Source organism: Armigeres subalbatus, chromosome 3, assembly GCF_024139115.2.
Source record: "Armigeres subalbatus isolate Guangzhou_Male chromosome 3, GZ_Asu_2, whole genome shotgun sequence".
In the NCBI taxonomy this organism is placed as follows: Eukaryota; Metazoa; Arthropoda; class Insecta; order Diptera; family Culicidae; genus Armigeres; species Armigeres subalbatus.
The window spans coordinates 296,526,547-296,548,669 of NC_085141.1; the positions used below are offsets into that span (position 1 = coordinate 296,526,547).

The 22,123-nt window shown below is 39.8% G+C and overlaps 2 protein-coding genes across 2 annotated transcripts in view; one reads left to right on the forward strand and one right to left on the reverse strand.

Moving 5' to 3' along the window:
* The window catches only part of LOC134220420 (sialin-like), a 75,653-nt gene that overhangs the window by 13,830 nt on the left and 39,700 nt on the right, over window positions 1–22,123 (forward strand). Inside the window, exons 2-4 of the mRNA XM_062699480.1 lie at window positions 3,012–3,534; window positions 21,493–21,692; window positions 21,773–22,009. Coding sequence (XP_062555464.1) covers window positions 3,495–3,534; window positions 21,493–21,692; window positions 21,773–22,009 — 477 coding nt within the window. The 5' untranslated portion in view covers window positions 3,012–3,494. The remainder of the gene's footprint in view (window positions 1–3,011; window positions 3,535–21,492; window positions 21,693–21,772; window positions 22,010–22,123) is intronic.
* LOC134220416 (cuticle protein 6-like) lies at window positions 19,067–19,880 on the reverse strand. The gene has a single exon (XM_062699476.1). The coding sequence runs from the start codon at window positions 19,853–19,855 to the stop codon at window positions 19,235–19,237; it is 621 nt and encodes a 206-aa protein (XP_062555460.1). The 5' UTR covers window positions 19,856–19,880; the 3' UTR covers window positions 19,067–19,234.

Below are 22,123 nucleotides of genomic sequence, written 5' to 3' on the forward strand. Positions count from 1 at the left end.
GGTCCTGAGGGCTGAAGCTCATACTACACACATCACCTAATCCATCGTCGCCTTGACTGTCCATGTCAGTTTATTCGGAGATCCGAGTTGGTGCGATAACTGCCATAGTTGAAGTTGATGAATAGATAATGAAGTAGCATTTCATGATATTTCTGCAGTATCTGACGTACGACTTGCACCTGACCCGCGGTAGAGCGTACGCCCAATAATCCAGCCTGGGACTTCCCCGCGAATTCTCGTGGTGTTAGTCGACGGCATGAAATATGCAAAGGTACATTGTAGGAGGTGTTCAGCAGTGATTTCACAGTAGTCGCTACTATCCTGCTTACCGCCCTTTTTGTAGATGGAACATACGATATCCATTCCTTCAACGGAACAAATTTTGTGGTAACTAACCAGTGCAGCGCTCAAATCTAACCATGTTGAAGTAGATTTCCTGATAGTGGAAACCTTGTTGTTTTCTAGCCCGTCAGTTAAATAACTGAATTTAGATTTCCTGCCGCTGCTTCTGGGTCACCTCACACTAGTTCTTGAGCAAAATTTCGGTGATTCGTTTCGGATCATAGAACTTTCCCATATTATTAGCGCTTTGCAGATACTTCGTCTCTTCACTGTCTCTATTTTCTTACTGACGCTTTTTCCTACTGAAAGTCAATTTTTTATTTCGCGATATAAATTTCTATGAAATTTCAATTATGTGCTATAATTTAATTTATTACAATGTACTATAATATTGAATAGAACTGTAATGATTTGAAATACTGTTCTTATTTGTCAAGTAGTTGAACTGATTAACTATCTAACATTATAGTGATAATAAGTACCTTTAAATTATTTTAAGCAGTTTATCACGAACTTCTGCAGCAACCGGCAGATCAATCGCTATGATTGATTTGAAATCTCATTTGTAAGCGAGTTTTCTTATTTCTTTAAACATTTTCGCTCTAAATACAACGATATGCTATTTTCATTATTTTTTTGCGACGTAGTTCGAAATTTCCCGAACTCAGTCTATCGCAAACAATACATGAGATACGTAAACAAGTTATGAGTGACAATCAGGTTAAAAGCATTAACACTTTTCCCATTTGATGAAGATCTATAACTTCGTTATATCCGTCTTCGCAAGTCATGGCCATGTGAGCACAAAAACAAAAACCACCTTCGACGAAAACGTTCGAGCGAATTTTGGCAATCAATAATTACACAACCTATTAGTGCCCTATATGTCTATCTCTGTCCTGGGTCCGACCTCACGAAGCAGTGAAATATTTCCTTGTGGACAGGAATGTATCAACCAATAAGTTAAAAAAAAACACACCCATATGAATCCACCTTGCGGAGATATTGCCATTTTCGCTTATAAAATGAAAAAAAAACGTCTGGCAGAGCCAAACTTTTGATTTAAAATTTAAGAAGAATTGCTTTCAATTGGACATCACCTCGATTAGTGTACCACAATACTAATATCGAATCAATTAGAAAGCAAAAAACGGCAGTTAACAAATGTCTGCTTTAGAACAATTCACAGAGTCGTTTTTTTATTGATAAGAATAAAATTGATTGAGGAAACAATCGAACTGATCAAAATCGATCAAATAACTTGAATCGTTTGAATCAATTGTGAAATGAAGCATCATACCACCGGTTTTGAATTAGTGTCTGATCAGACTACTTCCCTCGAGGCATCTGGGACCGATTTCAAAGCTCTTACAGCCTTGAATAAGTTATGGCGAAATCTTGTATCACATGATTTGGTTTATTGTATTGAATTTATTTAATCCAAATTTTCCAATGAGTATGATAAAACATTCGAAGAAAAATTCCAAAAAGTCATATGAATCTTCTATCAATATTTAATTTTTAATTTTAATGATCATGTAGCCTTTCAGTATATCTTGCTTTGCGAGAAAAGAAAACCCACCGCGCGATCGGCTCCTGACTAGAAGGTCATATCAAAATTATATCATCCTATGTTATTATGTTATACTAATTTTTTATAACAAAATTTATTTAGAAATTAGGTGCTGGATGTTGTTAAAACATCTTAATTTTTATCAAAAACAATAATGCTGGAAACAAAACTATCAAATTTTGTCACAATTTTATCAAAAATAACATATTTTGTTAGAAATTTATAACAGAATCAGATACAAAATATATTGTTTCTGTGCAGTTGGAAATTTTACAGGTCGTTATGGGTTTCGAGATTGTGATCATTCGTTTTCGTCTGAACAAGAATATTTTCGAGAACATGAAATGAACAACATTACAAATAAGGCAACCTTCAAATTATATCAAGCGTTGTGATATCTATGGCTGGGAGACTTTGTTACATCTATTTTAATTGCCTACTGTTGGGCAATTCGGTCTTAAGCATTTTTCAAATCATATTATGATATAATCCTGTTATAACATTTCAAAGATAATGACTACTGAGAACAAAATTGTATCAAAATAAGTTATAAATATCACAATATGTTAAAATTGCGTTCAATTTTTGTTATGGGCTGTTCTAGTCGGGGCTAGTTAGCACATTGGCCGCCATCTTCAATCGTTGTCCCTGCCTGTTAGCGCCCGATGCGACATTCGCACCTATCTGCAACCATCCGTCGAATTCATGCCGGCACAGTGTATCACTGATTAGCACCGCTCTAAATAAATGGATCGAAACATGACTCGTAGGGGTATGCGATATTTGGGATTGTCAACTCGTTATTTATTTGAATCTAAAGAATCAACTAAAACCAAACCGCGTAAGAAAACATGGGTGTAAATTATAGTAGATGCTTCCACAAATCTTTTTATTTTATTTTCATAGTGACCGCAATATTATAAATATAAAGTATTTCAAAAGAGAATAGACAATTCTCCCGACTCAATTAAATCGGTTCCCTCGTGACCCCAAATTCAACTCCATCGCAAAAACCAATCCCCTTTCGCATACCCCGCACGACTGTGCCTTGCATAGCGCGAAATATTATTCATTCCCCAACTGTTTACATTCGCAGATATTGATACCAGCAGCTTCACCACCTGCAGCGTTCCCGTCGTCGCTAATCACCGGCGTTCGGTGTCGCAAATTGCTGCCACCATCAGCGGCGCTCGTGCGGAAGTGTGTCGTCCGTCGTCGTGAAGAAGCTCCGTTCCGGTATGAATTTTAAAACTCTTGCAAGCCGCCGACGCCTAGCGTGATTCGCCTCGAACCGACCGACGCAGGACTGCCAACAAGGCTCGCCGCCGCCCGTGTGGAGCAGTGCGTGCAGTTTGTGAGTTCAATAGCGTTGAATCGTTATCTCTATGGGAGTGCGCTTCCCCGATCGTGCGCAATAAACAACTACCGAGGACAGTGAAAAGACCGCAACGAAGGTTAAGAACGGAAACCGTGTGAAGTGTTGATAGCTGTTTTACTAGAAGTGTGTGCCCAACCGAAATAGTTTGGCAAGAATTTCGGAATTTCCAGAAGTAATTAGAGGATCAACAAGTTCGCCAAGATGGTGCTTAATCCATTAAAGCACATGATTAAATCGGCTGGTGAGTATAGCATCCACATTAACATGTTTGTGTTTATTCAATGATTGCAAACAAAAAGATCTCCTGTTTTCCCATTTGATGAATAGCATCGCTTCAAATTATATGTGCTAATCTGCAAATTATATATTGAATATTTGCTTTGGCATCACGAATTAGTTTGCAATCCTCTATGCTATACAGTGTAGTAGGGCAGTACGGGGCGAGATGTCCAATGTCCATCCTCACGGTGAAACTGAATCCGTTGAAAAAAAAACATTACTTCCAATTATTGTAGCGCTATTCTCTAAAATCTTCTAAAGTCTCATGTTTTCACTTGTCATAAGACATCCCATTGAAATCCACCATCATGGGGCAGTACTAACTCGTCTTATGACAAGTGGCTCTAATATCTGTTCCATCATCTTATGAAGTCCTAAATATGGAAAATACCGAAAGTATTGAAAAACATCAATCAACATAATTTAATTTAAAGTATCATATTATTGTCTCATAACTCGTACTTGTCTTTCACCACGTATGATGAAAAATAAACTTGCAAAAGTAGTCAATTAGAAACACTTTTTCACATTAGGGAAATATCGTTTTATTTTCTGACAAATTACGAATGCCCATCTTGTCCTGTCCTCTCCCATTCATTCATGGCAACGACAGCTGAGGGTGGCAGGCGGCGTTCATTTATTGATTAGCGCTAAAGGCGGCATTTTCGGTTTGCAAAATATTCAAAAATTTCGTTTATTTTAATGGGCGGTAACACTTGACTGCAGCACGTGCAACTTTGGCAACAATTACTTCATTCTCTTCCGGACAAGTCATGCCGAAGCTCGACTGTCAATTATCCTTGATAATACCGGTAAACAATATCCATATGAAAATCAAATGTTTGAATGCTCGTGGGTTGCAGCACAAGGTCAAGCTCACTGAACACTACCGGTAATTGTCGCTTGTTGATATTTGCAATTTGGTGCATTATTTGATAACAAAAGTTCAGTTTTCGACCTCACGTTTGTTGCTCAGTATTGCAAAAGGTCGTGATTGTCATAAGACAGAGACAGAGTGTCTACTATCTGAAAAAAAATTATCTTCACTACTAAAAATCCACACATATTTATTGGCAAAAATCCATAGATTTAACTTATGACGTATATCAGCGCACACATAACCATTCTCCACGCGAACTAATAATCTATATAATAAAAATGAAATGGTCTGTGTTCGTATCCGCATAACTCGAAAACGGTCGGATAGATTTCCTTTAGCAGTTACGTTCAATGTAGTTTCCGACGGGTTTATATGATATTTCCTTATGCAAAAATTACGAGTACGGTTGAGTAAATCATGAAATACTGAAATTCAGATTCGTATGGGCATTTTGCTTAGGCAGTTCACAGCGCCCATTTTCGCCTACTATGCAGGACAACGTCTGCCGGGTCAACTAGTAAAATATATATCCAAATAAACTTTATGTGTGGTCTCGAATTAGAAATTATAAAATTTATGTGTGATTATATATCGATTATATTATGGTAGAGCTATTGCAAAACTTTATAATGGCTACACATATATCCTATATAGATATTTTTGGCAGTGTTGGAATTCCTGATACAGTCAGGATAAATTTTAACTTATAATTTGTAATGACGTTACCGACTGGATTTGCTTACCTTATTCAAATTTTGGCTTTCGCAGTCTGTTAAATTAAGAACGATTATTTATATACGTTCCCGACGTTTCGGCCGATTGGTTTTACAACTGATACAACTGCAACGTCCATTTGAAAAAAAAAATAGACGTTGCAGTTGTATCAGTCGTATCAGTGAAAACATTTTAGATTAAAACATAATTACTACGAAATTGCAGGCATGGTTGCAAAACTCTCCGAGCAACTGAAGTGGAGAACCGCATCTAACGATAGACGATAGACCTTACGACCCTTGAGAAAGGCCAAAACCAATCGGCCGAAACGTCGGGAACGTATATAAATAATCGTTCTTAATTCAACAGACTGAGGAACAATTAATTGCATATTATTCGGCAACCCGACCGTACGAAAACCATTTTTGTTAAATATCTTGGCTGTGCATATGCGCATATGTTTCGAAATGGTCAAATTGATATGAAATTTGCGAAAAAGAATCCACGTGTCTTGGAGGGACCCGAAACCCTAGGAGGTTGAGGGTTCGAGTCCCTCCAAGACACGTGGATTCTTTTCCGCAAATTTCATATCAATTTGTCCATTTCGAAACATATGCTGTGCATATGCACAGCCAAGATATTTAACAAAAAAAAGACTGAGGAAGCCAAAATTTGAATAAGTTTAAACTTATAAAAATCAAACATATCCCAAAAACACGCCTGCATCTAAAACATGAGAAGCAAGGTCTAGAGCAGATTACAAGAAATCAGTAGTAAACACTTCATATCTCATAGTTGTTTGTGATCTGTTTAAGGGTCGTTTGGCCGAACAAACCATTAGGCCGAAACCAGTGGCCGAAAGTCATTTGGCAGAGAAGGTCAATTGGCGGAAGGGTCATTTGATCAAAAGGGTTATTTGGCCAAAAGGGTCATTTGATCGAAAGGGTCAAAAGGGTCATTCATTTGAAAAGTGAGAAATTAGGAGTGAAAAGAGAGACGTCTTAATTCTCATTTCTCATTTCTCACTGCTCACTATAAAAAGTAAGAAGCTTGAAGTGAGTAGTGAGACGTCTCACTACTCTCTTCGCACTACTCACTTTTCCCGTGAGAAGTGAGAAATGAGTAGACATCTCACTACCCACTTCGCACTACTCACTTTTCAAAGTGAGAAATGAAGAGTGAGAAGTGAGATGTCTCACTTCTCACACCTAACTTTTCCTTTCTCACTGTAAAAAATGTTAAGCGCTAAGTGAGTAGTGAGGCGTCTCACTATTCACTTCGCGCTTTTCACTTTCTACAGTGAGAATTGAAGAGAAGAAAAATGAAGAAAGAGAAGTGAGTCGTCTCACTACTCGCTTTTCATTTCTCACTGCTCACTGTAAAAAAATGTCTCACTACTGACTTCGCGCTTCTCAATTTTACAGCGAAAAGTGAGAAATGAGGAGTGAGAAGTGAGACGTCTCACTTCTCACTCCTCATTTATCACTTATTGCTGTAAAAAGTGAAAAGCGCGAAGTGAGTAGTGAGACGTCTAACTACACACTACGCACTTCTCACTTTCCACAGTGAAGAGAGTAGTGAGTCGTCTCACTTCTCACTCTTCATTTCTCTCCTTTCGCTGCAGTGAGACGTGTCACTACTAATTTCCCGCTTCTCATTTTTTACAGTAAGAAATATAAGATGAGAAGTGAGAAGTGAGACGTTTCATTTATCACTACTCTTTTTCATTTCTCATTGTAAAAAGTGAGTAGTGTGAAATGGGTAGTGAGACGTTTCACTACTCACTCCAAGCTTCTCATTTTTTACAGTGAGAAGTGAGAAATGAGGAATAAGAATTGAGACGTCCCACTTCTCACTCCTAATTTCTCACTTTTCAAATTACATTTTCGGTCAAATGTGCCTTTCGGCCAATGGTCTTATTCGGCCAAATGTCCTATTCGGCCATATGATCTTATCGGCCAAATTAGCCTTTCGGCCTAATGATCCTATCGGCCAAATGAGCCTTTCGGCTAAATGACCCTCTCGGAAAAATGACCCTTTCGGCCAAATGACCCTTTCGTCCAAATGACCCTTTCGTCCAAACGACTTTCTACGGTATTCGGCCAAACGGCCCTTCTGGGTTCCAGCCTGATGCTTGTTCACAGTTTTTGTTTCCGCCCTAACGTAAGCTGTGGTCGACCCTGCCTCACTTTCGTTTCCGATTTTCAATTGCTATCGGTTTCCACTGACGGAGCTTCATTGTGACACGTGGTCCACCGAATTAAATATTTATCCTTAAATTAGATTATATAAACCCAATATCGTTCCGAAAAAAAAAGAAAAAAAAACTTTTTGATAAATTTTGAAGATGCTTCCGAAAAAATTCCTGGATAATTTTCGAAGTCATTCTTTACTTTAAACATTAATTCATACATTTTTCTCGATAGTTAGCCCGGTGATCAATAAATCATGAGTGAAACTCTCTCAGAAGATAAAAATTATCCGTAACTTTTAAGAAATTCGATGTGTGAAGGAATTTGCATTGAACTCATAATGGAGAAATTCTTAAGTATTTCCGTAGAAAAAAGTCTTGGTATGATAAATTCTCCAGATTTCCCAGTAAAAAAATAAACCTGAATTCTTGGAGAGTGACTTCCCTAGAATTCCTGAAGAAAGAATTTTCCCAAAACTTTTCGAGGTATGTTTCTTTAAAATTTGAGAAAAAGTAATACCGTAGGACACGGTAGGTACAGCACAAGCTGTTGACGTCTAACTTCTCATTCATTATTTTTCACTTCTGAAAAGTAAGAAATGATTAGTGATAAAGAGACATGAGAAATTAAGAGTGAGAAGTGAGAATTTCCCACTTCCCACTGTGAAAAGTGAGAAATGAGGAACGAGCAGTGAGAAGTGAGACGACCCATTTCTCACTTCTCGTTTCTTTATTATTTCTCACTTCTCATTTCTCACTTCTAATATCTAACTTCTGAGTTCTAAATTCATATTTCTCACTTCTTATTTCGAACTTTTCACTTTTCGCAGTGAGAAATGAGTTTAGTTCTTCTTATTTTCCACAGTGAGAATTGAGAAGTGAGAAAATAGAGAAATGAGACTTTTAGCAGTCTCACTTCTCACTTTTCACTGTGAAAAGTGAGAAGCAAGAAGTAATAAATGATTAGTAAGAAATGAGACGTCTCACTTCTTACTTCTCACTAATCATTTTTCACTGCTCATTTCTCACATCTTATTTCGCATTTTTCCGTTTTCGCAGTGAGAAGTGAGAAATGAGGAGTGAAAAGTGAGATGTCCCACTTCTTACTTATCACTCCTTATTATCCCCTTCTCACTGTGAAAAGTGAGAAGTGTGAATTTAGAAGTTCCTCATTTCTAATTTTTAATTTCTCACTTTTCACTATTCACAGTGGTCCTTTTTGCCAAACGATCATTAAGGCAAAAAGGACTATTCGGCCAAACGACATTTCCAGTCAAATGGCCCTGAACGAAGGTTTCGACCACAAACCGAAAAAAATATCAATTTTGAGTAACGCAATCTTTTAAGGTGCTTATACAACAAAGCCACAAATCGGCTCTCTTGGAAACCACGTGCTTTTTCTAGTGATTTTTCAAGGGCACGAATTGAGAGAAACCCAACGCCCATGGGGATGAAACTTCTTTAGATCGTTTGCTTACTTATGCTAAACAATCAACTTTAATTTCAGCATTGTACTAGATTTGAACTTTTGATAATAGGAGTAGAAAACCGTGTGGTGAATTTGAAATTCCCCACCTGGCTTGATTGTATAAACACCTTAATCAACCGAGACACATATCCGAATATAACATACTATTGTCGCATGTTTGAATAAGTTTCACTATATTCATCAAAACGTAGAACATGACGAGCTCGATATTTTTTTTCTGCTAAGTAGCAGAAATAATACAGTGGTTTTTTTCATCTGTTGCATTTATTTGACAGGGTCAGGCATGTATAATACTTAACGGAGCCGAGGCTCTTTATGATCTTCTCAAACTATATCATTATTATTAACAGTTAGTAAGGGGAAAGGGACATTGACCAAGATACTCGTGGTATGTAATTTCAGGATGGACAAGGTTGGGATTTTGGTTTGAGGCATTTCAGCTGCTCATCCAGATATTTCACGTCAAAAACGTTGTAGCGTATCGTCGTGCTCGAGTTGTGGTTCGTCTGGGAGCATCTTCCGGATGGCCAGAGCTTCATGGTACACGGAACAATAAGACATCAGAGACAAGAAAAAAAACTTAGACCTTAACTTAGACCTTGATGTCAGACGAGCAAAGAAATGCATAGATAGCCTGCATATATACCACATCGTGATACCCCAAAACACTTCTTACTTCCCTGTAAGGTTGTTTACCTCGGGCCACAAGGGTATCCAATAGTTGCTCGATACAGTGGTATCGAACGGGACTCCCACTCAGTAGATCTGGTGTTAGATTTTCATGCTGGGCATTTACCGTTTTTGCTACATACACTATTTATTTGGTCGTGCATAATTCCAAATCCACATTTCCAAGCCAATGTAAAAAATAAGTTTTAACGCAATAACAAAGTTCTTTTTTTGATTCGACTTTTTCGTTATGTGCAAGTGGCACATTCGGCCAAATGGATTGGTCGGCAAACTGACCTACTAGGCCAAATAACTTATTCAGCTGAATGACCATTCGGCCAAATGACTTCCGGCCTAATGGTCTGTTTGACCAAATGGTATATTCGTCATAAGAACTTTGTAAACAACTTAAAAATCACTCTAATAAAGTTAAAAAAAGGTATTCGTCATAATGGTGTAGAACAACTTTCAGCCTGGTGGCCTTCGGCCAAATGACATTAGGCCGAAAGGTTTTCGACCGAACGGCCCTTCTCCGTTATGAACCTATGTTTAGTTTCCGATATAAGAATTATGATGAAAGTCTTCACGAGTCTTTACGGGACTTGAAACAGTTGAAAATTCATGGTCAACTGTGATAAAAAGAAGAACAAATTTGGTTGTGAAAACAAGGAAAAAGAAGCAGCGACTTTGCAAGTCTCGTCTCAGCAGCTAATGATTCGAAATATCTCCTCCTTCAGTTTATTTTACCAGCTTCATATGTTAAATATTTGAAACCGTAACAGATAGCATTCCCGAGTTCTATGCGCAAGTCCTTTCCCGATATCTGGATATTCGCCATAAAATGAAGCGAAATCTAGATTGTGTAGTGCTTCACTAGTTAGCGAGTAGGATCAAATAAAAAAATCCACCGGATTCAGACCTGCTAGATGGCCATTCTGCCCTATTCATACAAATTCGTCAAATGGTCACATTTGTGTGACCCATGACTATGTCTTGCTAGAATATATAATTATCTACATGACATATTTGTCGTCAGAAAGTAAAATTGTTACAAACTTTTATATAAAATACACGATTAACATGTATTATACTTACGCATAGAAAAGTAGATATTCACATAACTTCGAAGCAATCCTGCGTGCCAGCCGTTACAGTTTTGGGAAGAAATCATTTGAAGCTGGTAAATACTATAAGTGGGAGATTTTTTTATTCAAATATTCACTGTAGTTAGACTTCAAAGACAGTGCTTTGAAAGAATACTACAAGACAGTTGATAACGTTTCGTATCAACTGTCTTGCGAAATATGTTTGCGTTATTTTATTGCATTTTGAAAGCTCACCCAAGCTTATTGGTCACGGTGTAGTAAAGATATTAATAAGATTCGGTCGGGACCAGAGCTGAGCATGTGAAACAATAAGGGCTTTTAATGTAACCTGGGTTTCCCAAACCATCTACGTATGCCTTTCGAATATGTTTGAATAAATAGGAAGATTTACATGTCACAAATAGTTGCTTATCTAGATTGCAGCCAACCAGTCCGATAATTCGAACGCTACAACCTGTTCTCTCCAGATAAGCATTTTCCCACAATTCTTGATTCATCGAAATTACGTTGCTATGCTATGCGATCCAATGATATCAAACAAGCGTTAAGCAACTCATTAAATCCTCCTCTGCCACCGCTAGTTATTAGTCCCCCAATGCTCCGCCTCTTCTAACAATTATTATTCGCCTTATCGGGCCGCCACCGATCGGGATCACGAAACTAGTGCGATCGAATACCCAAAACAATTGCATCGGATTCAAGTTGCACACCGATCGGTCGTTAGTCACAATTGCATTTCGTCACACCCGAAAAAGCGTGGATGCGGGACGCTCTTCAACTACCCTTACGTAAGATCACGGAAAGCACCATTTCAGCAGTTAGTACACTACTCTTCTGTGCAACCGACCGTACGTGCTGGCCTCTTATCCAAGTTCATCGTCCAAATCCTAGCGCGGGATCGTCACCGGCAGCACATGCCGCCGACTAATTTGCATGCGCTTTGCTCAACCGGCGTAAACAGTTCCTCCTTCGGCTTTTAGCACAAACGGTGCAGGCGGTCGGTGGACGCGAGTGCCGTACGAGTGCTTAAATCGCGCATCGACTTCTCGCTAGCACGTGGTTTTTATGTACATGTTACACATCAATTTGATACGTTGCTAATTTGAGTCTAATTGGCGGAGGGAGCCGCGAGTCGATGATCGATATGCCTTCTCACATGGGCGGACCGCGAGTCCCTTCCACCCATGAGAGAGTTGTGTTATTGTTTACACTCGCACTGATTGCGACGGTAGTAGCACATTGCATTGGGCTTTGCGGCTAAGCAAGGGTTGTATATTTTCGAACCGGTGAGTTCTATAGTGGAGAAATGGGATGTTGTGCAACTAAATGAGGGGGTTGACGATCGTGACTATCACAGCAATGACTTATTATGATGTTATCTAGATGGTGGTGCTGTTATTAATATATTTTCTGAAATCATGATAACGGCATTCGAAATGCTTTGTTTGCGTTCGCTGACTGACTAGTGGCTTTGAGGTCTCCGGTAGTACACGAAGCTTTTATACTGCATGCAATTAAACGAAAATGAGTAGTGGTTATTAAGTGTTGAATATTCCAATTGTGCATGATACATTTTTTATATATTCTAGTACATGATCATACGGATGCCTTAACCAGATCAAAAAAGAAAATTATTTCACTATCACACATGATCATAGCTGCCTATATATTTGATAGCACCTGAATTTATTCGACGCGGAATGCAACTCAATTTTCGCTATTGAAAATTGGTCCACTCGGCCATTGCATTCCGGACCTATAAACACGTGCGTCCCCAACCCCCATTTTACGACAAAACTCAAAATTCAAACCACGTTGCTCAGCCAATTTCTAACGGATTTTCAAGCAATCTTCTGGAATTGATCACAAAATTCCTATAGTTTTAGGAACCGAGGTCAATTTTCGTGCAATGGCCATGGTTTCGGATATATTCCGGGGAGTACTGGGGTTACTGGTCACTTGCAGATCGGCTTCGAAATCCATCTTGCGACATGTCAAACTTCATGATTTTGCAAAACAAGTTCACTGGAGTACATTTCGGCGATTTTCTGTCGAATTGGCCACCTTCCGGGTACTTCTAGGTACTATGCGTTGAATGAAATTTTACCGGCGGTGGATTAAAAGATCATTTTCTGCCAGCGGCAGTGGCGTGGCGTTCCTCCAGCTATTCCTCCGGAAGTTTCTCCAGGAATTCCTCCGCAAGTTCCTCCAGGAATTCTTCGAAAGTACCTCCAGGAATTCCTCCGGAAGTACCTCCAGGAATTTCTCCGAAAGTTCCTCCAGGAATTCCTCCGGAAGTTCCTCCCGGAATTCCTCCGGAGGTTCCTCCCGAAATTCCTCCAAAAGTTCCTCCCGGAATTCCTCCGGAAGTTCCTCCAGGAATTCCTTCGGAAGTTCCTCCAGGGATTCCTCCGGAAGTTCGTCCAGGAATTCCTCCGGAAGTTCCGCCAGGAATTCCTCCGGAAGTTCCGCCAGGAATTCCTCCGGAAGTTCCTCCAGGAATTCCTCCGGAAGTTCCTCCAAGAATTCCTCCGGAAATTCCTCCAGGAATTCCTCCGGAAGTTCCTCCAGGAATTCCTCCGGAAGTTCCTCCAGGGATTCCTCCGGAAGTTCCTCCGGAAGTTTCTCCAGGAATTCCTCCGCAAGTTTCTCCAGGAATTCCTCCGCAAGTTCCTCCAGGAATTCCTCCGAAAGTTCCTCCAGGAATTCCTCCAGAAGTTCCTCCAGGAATTCCTCCAGAAGTTCTTCCAGGAATTCCTCCGGAAGTTCCTGCAGGAATTCCTCCAGGAATTCCTCCGGAAGTTCCTCCAGGAATTCCTCCGGAAGTTCCTCCAGGAATTCCTCCGGAAGTTCCTCCAGGAATTCCTCCGGAAGTTCCTCCAGGAATTCCTCCGGAAGTTCCTCCAGGAATTCCTCCGGAAGTTCCTCCAGGAATTCCTCCGGAAGTTCCTCCAGGAATTCCTCCGGAAGTTCTTCCAGGAATTCCTCCGGAAGTTCTTCCAGGAATTCCTCCGGAAGTTCTTCCAGGAATTCCTCCGGAAGTTCTTCCAGGAATTCCTCCCGAAGTTCCTCCAGGAATTCCTCCGGAAGTTCCTCCAGGAATTCCTCCGGAAGTTCCTCCAGGAATTCCTCCGGAAGTTCCTCCAGGAATTCCTCCGGAAATTCCTCCAGGAATTCCTCCGGAAGTTCCTCCAGGAATTCCTCCGGAAAATCCTCCAGGAATTCCTCCGGAAGTGAGAAAGAATTCCTCCGAAAGTTCGTCCAGGAATTCCTCCGGAAGTTCCACCAGGTATTCCTCCTGAAGTTCCTTTATATTTTTTTTTCTATAGACAACTCAGTTTCGAAAAAAAAATCACTACACTTCTCTGCTTCTAACCCCCTCAATTCTTACATTCCACTTTCAGGTTCTCACTTTTCACAACTTTTTCTCAACTATTGCGGCTTGCTCCCCATTTCTCAATCTCATTTCTCACTTTTCAATTCTCACATTTCGCTAGTATCTTCACTTCACTCTTTTCACCTGTCATTTCTCGCTTCTGGCGTGTCACTTTTTACTTTTCCATTCTCACTTCTTAATTCTTACATTGCACCAATTGCTTCTCTCTTTTTACTTCTCAGTTCCCACATCTCGTTTATCACTTTTGGTGTCTATCTTCCCATTGCTCAATAATAACATTTCTCTTCTTGTTTCTCACTTTTCACATCTTATTTGTTTACTTTAAGCTTCTCACGACTCACTTTAACTCTCAATTTTTCCATTCCTGCATATCACTCTTCAAAGTTCACTTCTCACGTTTTGATTTTCTCTTCTCACGGCTTCCTCGCTTCTCACATTTCAGTTGTATAATTTCACTTTGCACTTCTGATTTCTTACTTTTCGCGTTTCGCTTCTCACTTCTTGCTTCTGAATTCTCACATTTAACTACTTGCTTCTAACTTTTCACTTCTCACATCTTATTTCTTCTTTTCAGTAATTACGCTTCTCACTTCTAATTTCTCATTATTTCGTCTAATCTTCTATCATGAGAAGTGCACTTTGCATGATCCAATTCTCTGTATACCATTCATTATTCTTGCTACTCACTTGCCATTTTTCAATCCTAACTTTTTGTCTTCTTTACTAAAAAAAACCATTAGGCCGAAACCCATTTGACCGAAAGTCATTTGACCGAATAGGTCTTTTTTTCTTCTTTACTAAACAAAACATTAGACCGAAACCCGTCTGGCTAGAAATAATTTGGCCAAATTGATCATTTGGCCGAATAAGACATTTGGCCGTCTCCCTTTCCGGAGACGAGCAAGCCTCGGGCTGAAAGTCTCCTTAATAAAGGCATAAAAAAATCATTTGGCGAAATAGGACATTTGGCCGAATAGGTCGTTTGGCCGAACAGTTCATTCAGCCGAATAGGACATTTGGCTGAATAGGTCATTTGGCCGAATAGGTCATTTGGAAGAATAGGTAATTTGGTCGAATGGTTCATTTGGCCGAATGATTCATTTGGCCGAATGGTTCATTTGGGCGAATAGTATATTTTGCCGAATATGACATTTGGCTGAATAGGACCTTAAGCCGAATAGGATGTTTGGCCGAATACGGCATTTGACAAAACAGATCATTTGGCTGAATAGGCCATTTGGCCGAACATGTCAATTCTCACTTCTCACTGTGAAAAAATAATAGTTCGAAGTGCGTAGTGAGACGTCTCACTACTCACTTCGCGTTTCTCACTTTTCACAGCGAGATGTGAAAAATGAGGAGTGAGAAGTGAGACGTCTCACTTCGCACTCCTCATTTCTCACTTTTCGCTGTGATATGTGAGAAGCGCTAAGTGCGTAGTGAGACGTCTCACAACCCACTTTTCACTACTCACTTTTCACTTGTGAGAAGTGAGACGTCTCACTTCACACTACTCACTTTTTCAGTGAGAAGTGAGAAATGAGGAGTAAGAAGTGAGACGTCTCACTTCTCAATCTTCATTTTTCAGTTCTCACTGTAAAAATTAAGTCGTTAAAATCACTTTTTACAGTGAGAAGCAAGAAATAAGAAGTAAAACGTCTCACTTCTCACTCTTAATGGCTTACTTCCCACTGTGAAAAGTGAGTGGTGGGGAGTGGGTTGTGCAACGTGTCACTACTCACTTCGCGTTTCACTTTTTACAATGAGAAGTGAGAATAAAGACGTCTCTTTTCTTACTCCTGGTTTCTAATTTCTCACTGTGAAAAATGGGAAGTGAGAAGGGAGTAGTGAGACGTCTCACTTCTCACTTCTTACAGCGAGAAGTGAGAAATGAGTAGTGAGAAGTGAGATAGTATAACATTTCGTCGAAAATTATTTCGCGGAATAACATTTGGCGGTATGTAACTTTTCGCCGAATGTACTGTTCGCGGAATATTAATTGCAATAGCTTAGAGTTCATTCAGCTCTTCTACAATTATTTCCTGAGAGTTGCCTAAGCCAAGTTATCATTTTTTTTGTATTCGTATAACACGAGATTACCACGTTGAAACTTTTATGCTCAAAAAATTCGAGAAAATTTCTAATTGTTGGATTTCTTAGACCGGGCCAGAAGTATGACCCAGCTTAGTCTGGCTTGCATTATACCGAGAAAATGTATTTATCTAAAGAAGGCATTATATTCTCCCTTCACTTTGTACCGGGCAGAGTCTACCAATTAAAGAAGGTTATTCCCCTTCTTTGGCGTTATACCGGACAGAAAAAAAAACCGTTTATAGAAAGCATTACCCCTCCCTTCGCCTTAAACCGGACAGACGCGTTATTTTAAAGAAGACATTATAAACTCCTTTTGCCTCATACTGGGCAGACGCATCCACTCAAAGAAGGCATTATCTTACCCCTTTGCTTTATACCGGGCAGATGCGTTAATTTATCGAAAGGACTACATACTTCTTTTCTTTTCTTTATATCGAGCAAACAATTCTATTTCAAGAAGGCATTATTTCCTCACTTTGCCTTACACCGATCGCATGCAGTCATTCAAAGAAAGCATTGGTTGTAGGACCAAAGGTCGAAGGTCAAAAGGTCGAAACAAAAAATCTGAGTCAAAAGATCGAATGGACAAAAGGTCGAAACAAAAAATCTGAGCCAAAACGGTCGAAGGACAAAAGGTCGAAACAAAAAATCCGAGTCAAAAGGTCGAAGAACAGAAGGTCGAAGGGACGGAACCTCGAATGAACAAAAAATAGAACTAACGGTTGTAGGACAAAAGGTTGAAGGTCAAATGATTGAAGAGTTAAAAGGTGAGGTGGGATAAATGAAATTATAAAAAATGAGGCAAAACGTTGAGTATTAATCAACCATTCTTTTGCACATTTATGTTTATTTGTGTTTCTGATAATATTTAATTGTAGAATTTTTCCTTCTTTTAATCATAGGCTTTTCTTTCGAGTTTCGTACATTTATATTTATCTGTGTTTAACCTGATTTTCATTGTTGAATTTTTCCTTCTTTTAATCATAGACTGTTCTTTCGAGTTTCGCATATTTATATTAATTTGTGTTTCACCTGACAATATTTCATCGTTGGCTTTATTTACTTAAATTCTCAGTCCTGAAACTAGTTCTTTACTCATTTTCATTAAAATGATCATTTGAAATATACCATTTTTGGTTTAACATACAATCTTATAATGATAAAATTTTTGTTTTTATGTGCTTAAAAGACCATACGCCCAAGACCGCCTTTATACGGGGTACTTTGATATCTTTTTGAATTTTTTATTGGGCTAATCAAGGTAACTCATTTTGCACTCACCGCATCAAAACAACGGCGGCACTATATACAGATATTTCTATTCGTGTGCTTTTGCCAGAACATATCTACGGTGCACTGCGGTGGCGAATCTGCCAATTTCAAAGCGGCAGTTTTTGCTTATTGATTGATCCATTGTTCAGATTTATAAAAAAAAAATGGTGTCGATCAATATTATAAAGTTCAATACTTGTTCATATCCGGTCGGGTCAAATAATAATTCCAAACTAGACAAACAAAATTCTAAAAAGGTGTAATTGATGAAATAGCGTTTTTAAATGTTTTGCCTGGAATGTGTTCAGATCGGTTTTAGAAAGCAAAATAGTGCTTTTGAGCGAAAACAGAAATTTTGGTATTAGAGGGTTGAGTTAATTCTAAACAATTGCGTCTGTTTAAAATATAAGGCATAACAAGAAGGGTCCAAACTCTGTCTATTCGACTATTTGTTCTGTCGACCTCAATCTTTTGTCCTTTCAACCTTTTGACCCAGTTATTTTTTTTTCTTCTTCTTCTTCTTTTCCTTCAACCTCACGTCACGTCAGTATTTCCTTTCGACCTTTTGTCCTTCCGACCTTTGTTCTTTCGACCTTTTATCCTTGTCCTTTCGACCTTTTGTCCTTCTGACCTTTTGTCCTGTCACCCTTTAGTCCTTTCAACCTTTTGTCCCTTCGACCTTTTGACACAGATTCGAAAGCATTACCTTCTTTCATGACTATAAATCACAATCGAAAAGAATTTAGACTGGACTGCATGTAATTAAGCAGAATTCAGTTAATATTTCAATGATAGTTATTCTAATGGAATTCCGCCAAATGGCATTCCACGTTTCGGTGGAAAGGTACATTCCGCGAAATGTCTTTCGGAAAAATGTGCATTCCGCGAGACGTGTTTCAGAGATTTGGAACAATCCGCGGAATTTCGTACCGCGAAAAAAAATCCGCTAAATATTGTTTGGCCAAATAGTATACAAGCCTTATACGGCCAAATGACCTATTCGGCCTAATGACCTTCTCCGCCAAATATCCTATTCGGCCAAATGACCTTTTCGACCAAATGACTTTTGGCCTAATGGTCTGTTCGGCCATATGATACCACTATAGGCATAGTGGCATTAGGCCAGACAGAGCCAAATGGCATACGGCCGGACAACTCCAAACATTTTTAACCATCCATTGACGGCCAATGATCATGTAGTTCGTTCTGCCGGAATTAATAGCTAATCCAATTCTGGATGTAGTCTCAGTCTCAAAAGCCTTTTTCACGGAACAGCGGTCAATCCTGTCCTGAATATGTCTATATCAGGCGCAAAGCCCAAAAGCATATGTAATCTTGCCATAATGATACCACTTTTTTGCACACTACCAGCTCGATCCCTCGAGCGTTATATTGAATAGTAAGTTCGAGAGAGCATCGAGCAATGATGTCGATATCTCTTCTGCAACTCTTACACTTGATATCGAACCATCCAACGTTACACGAGCCATATTAGGTTCGACGGAAAACCATGTTCCAGCATCGCTGACGAAGGACTCTTCAAGCGGTCTCGAGAAATACTTTGAAACGTCCAGGAAAAATTCTTCAGATTTCTATGGGAATTTCTTCGTGTTTTTCGCGGCATTTCGCGCTCAGAATATCTTCGAAATTCGCTATTGAATAATGAATCATTATCACAGGAATCAGATTGACCAGATTACACCTTTTTATTTTATTCTTCAATAAAAACACTCTACATTTTATACGAACATTTGACTTAATCATCTTATGTAATGTGACTTTGAATAGCTTTGAACCTCCTACGTGTTTTTGGAAATTAAATTGCCTAGTGATTCCGCTTCGACTTTCGTCTACGCTTTCGCAGAAGCTTCTTGTTGTGGGTGCATCACGTACGGAATCATGAACGATATGTACATGACTTGCGGCTGCTCCCCGGATCGTAGCTGCCCGTCCTTGGGAAGTGCAGGAACTACCGGGAATCCAACAGGCAAACCAACGTTGGGACCACCGCAAGTTGTTTCAGGTTTGTCCGGCTGCTCGGTTCCAACACGAATGTCAATATCCGACACGACGACGGTTGATGTTTCTGTTGGGGCAGCTGTTATTGGTGCAGCTGTCGTTACCACCGGAGGTGGTGGAACGGCCAATGGTTCAGCCACGCGTATACCCATTTTCGGAACCGTTTCTTTTACTTCTCCCAATCGCTCGCTGGTAGTGGAAGCAACGTAGCCATTCTTGTCGGCCCGGTAGACCACATTCTGCGTTATGCTGTTGCCGTCCACGTAGCGGTATGACCCCCGAACGGATCCGTCGGCGTAGCGGGTTTCTTCCTTGACGGTGTGACCGTCGTTGTATCCGTACTGGTAGTCTCCCTCTTTGCCCAGCTTGAAGTAGTGCTTTCCGACTTCCTTGGGAGGAGCCGGGGCAACTAGGGCAGCCGACAATAGAAATGGGATTAAAAAGAGAAGCATTTTGAAATATGAAATTGCTCTCTAGCCAAATGGAGTAAGTGTTCTGGTGACTTCTTCCTGCGTGTAACAGTTTTTATAGTTAAATGATTCGGTAAATCAAACTGCCTAAGGTAATTCGGAAATCAATCATAACGGAGACTTTTATTCAATAATACACATGCTCACGTATATCCCTAATTAAACAATTAATAAGGTTATTTCGTCAATCGGTACACGCATATCCTGCAGCGAATTTTGGTTGTTGCGTGCATTACAAATGGACACGATAGACAGCAGATACACATGTCATGATAAGCGGTCATTCAGAAGCGGCTCAGTTCAATTGTGAGAACATCATCGGTCTTGCTCTTGATGTGACGAGTCGTTGAGTAGCAGGCTACCGTCAATGCAATGAAAGCAATATTACCACATTCTAAACACATTCCAATTTCAGTTAGTTCAGATGTTGCATGTTTATTGTATAACTTGTTTATCTGCTTTGGAGTAAAAAAAAATGTGTGCAACGTGAGACGATATGTGTTTGATATTGCTTTTTCGAAATAAAAAAAATCGGAAACTTGTTTAACATCAGCCGACACTGACACAAAATAGTCATTAATAATAGTTTGACCCCATTAATAATAGCTGATTTCCAGCTCATCCAATCCGTGGCAAATTAATATCAATTATTTCATTGATGGAAATTGAGGAATTGAAGCTATTATGGAATAAATTAAGTTTAAATACTAAAGACTGTAAAGCTTAAAGGCGTTAAGTTATAGTTGTTTAAATCTAATATAATTTCAAGCTAATTAGTTTTATCTGCGCAAAATTATTGTTTGCATGAGTTTACTGTTGTAGATTACGTCTCAGACATTTGATCATTTGATATATTGTAGGTAAGCATCTGTCTGATAAGCATGCGTAACTATCTTGTGGTCGTTATATGCATATAGTTTTGTACATCTACTAAATTTGTAACACGTCACAATACCCTCAGGAAAAAGTCTTATCATAGGCGATAGTAGGTCGACTGGGCTAATCCATTCGTAACCTACCGCCCGTTCCACCTGACTCATACAAACCGTACTGCACTTTTACTTTTTGACTGTCATATTCGTTATGATGGTCAAATTAACAGTTTTGTTCGGTCGCTCATTGTGAATGAGAACTTCCCGATTGATTCGCATGGATGTTTTTGACTGCCATCTGTCCGATGCTTGCACTAGACCGTAACCAATATTTATTGCACCGCGCGCTGCCATCCCACCAGATGCTGATGGGTGGGCAGTCACTTACTGAGTTTCGATGGGGCTTACACAGCGAGACAACTGTTTTGGTGCAGAACGGCACGGAAAAGTCGATAATTTATCGAGGTTTCTGCTTTGAACATTTCACATGCGGCTCACGATCGCTTTGAAAATTAGCGATAGTAATTTGCACTAGGTTTTTATAGTTTCTTCGTGTCGCTCCAATGAATAAAACCAATTCGACGTTCTATCATATTTAGTGCACCTATTTTGCCATACTTTTTATATGAAGCATCTGACTTCGTCACACTTCTTTAAACACCCCCTCTTCCCACAAAATGGACACAAATAACCCGACCTTACGCACATCGAATACTAAACTTTTCAACTATCTCTTGTTATTTTTAGATCACATCCCCACCCGCTTCAATGTCGCCATAATGCTATTCCTGGCATGCTTCGTGAGCTATATGCTGCGAGTCAACATGTCAGTGAACATACTGGCCATGGTTCTACCAATACAAACACAAGAGCGAGCCGCAGATGCACTCCTGACCAACCAGACCGACGCGAACAACACAATCTCATCGGCATCTAATGTTCATAACGTGAGTCTTACCCACTACAGAAGATTCTGATGACCTCAGCCTTAACCTTCATTTCACATCGTCTAAATTTTGTTTTCCAGTACGGCCCGCGCTACAACTGGTCCTCGCACGATCAGAGCCTGATTCTGGGCGCTTACTTCTACGGCTACCTGGTGACCTCGCTGCCGGCCGGAATACTTGCCGAACGCTTCGGACCGCGGATGTTGGTTGCCTCCACGCTTGCCATCAGTGCGCTGCTGACGGCGCTGACTCCTCTGGCTGCGACCTACGGCATGTGGGTCATCGTCGCCAACCGGGTGGCGTTGGGATTATGCGGGGTAAGTAAGCGATCGCGATCGCGCCGTGAATATGTATCTGGGGTGTAAGCGTGCTCGAGCGTAATCCGTGTTTTTCATTATTATTTAATCACTGGACGTATAGATTCCATGTGG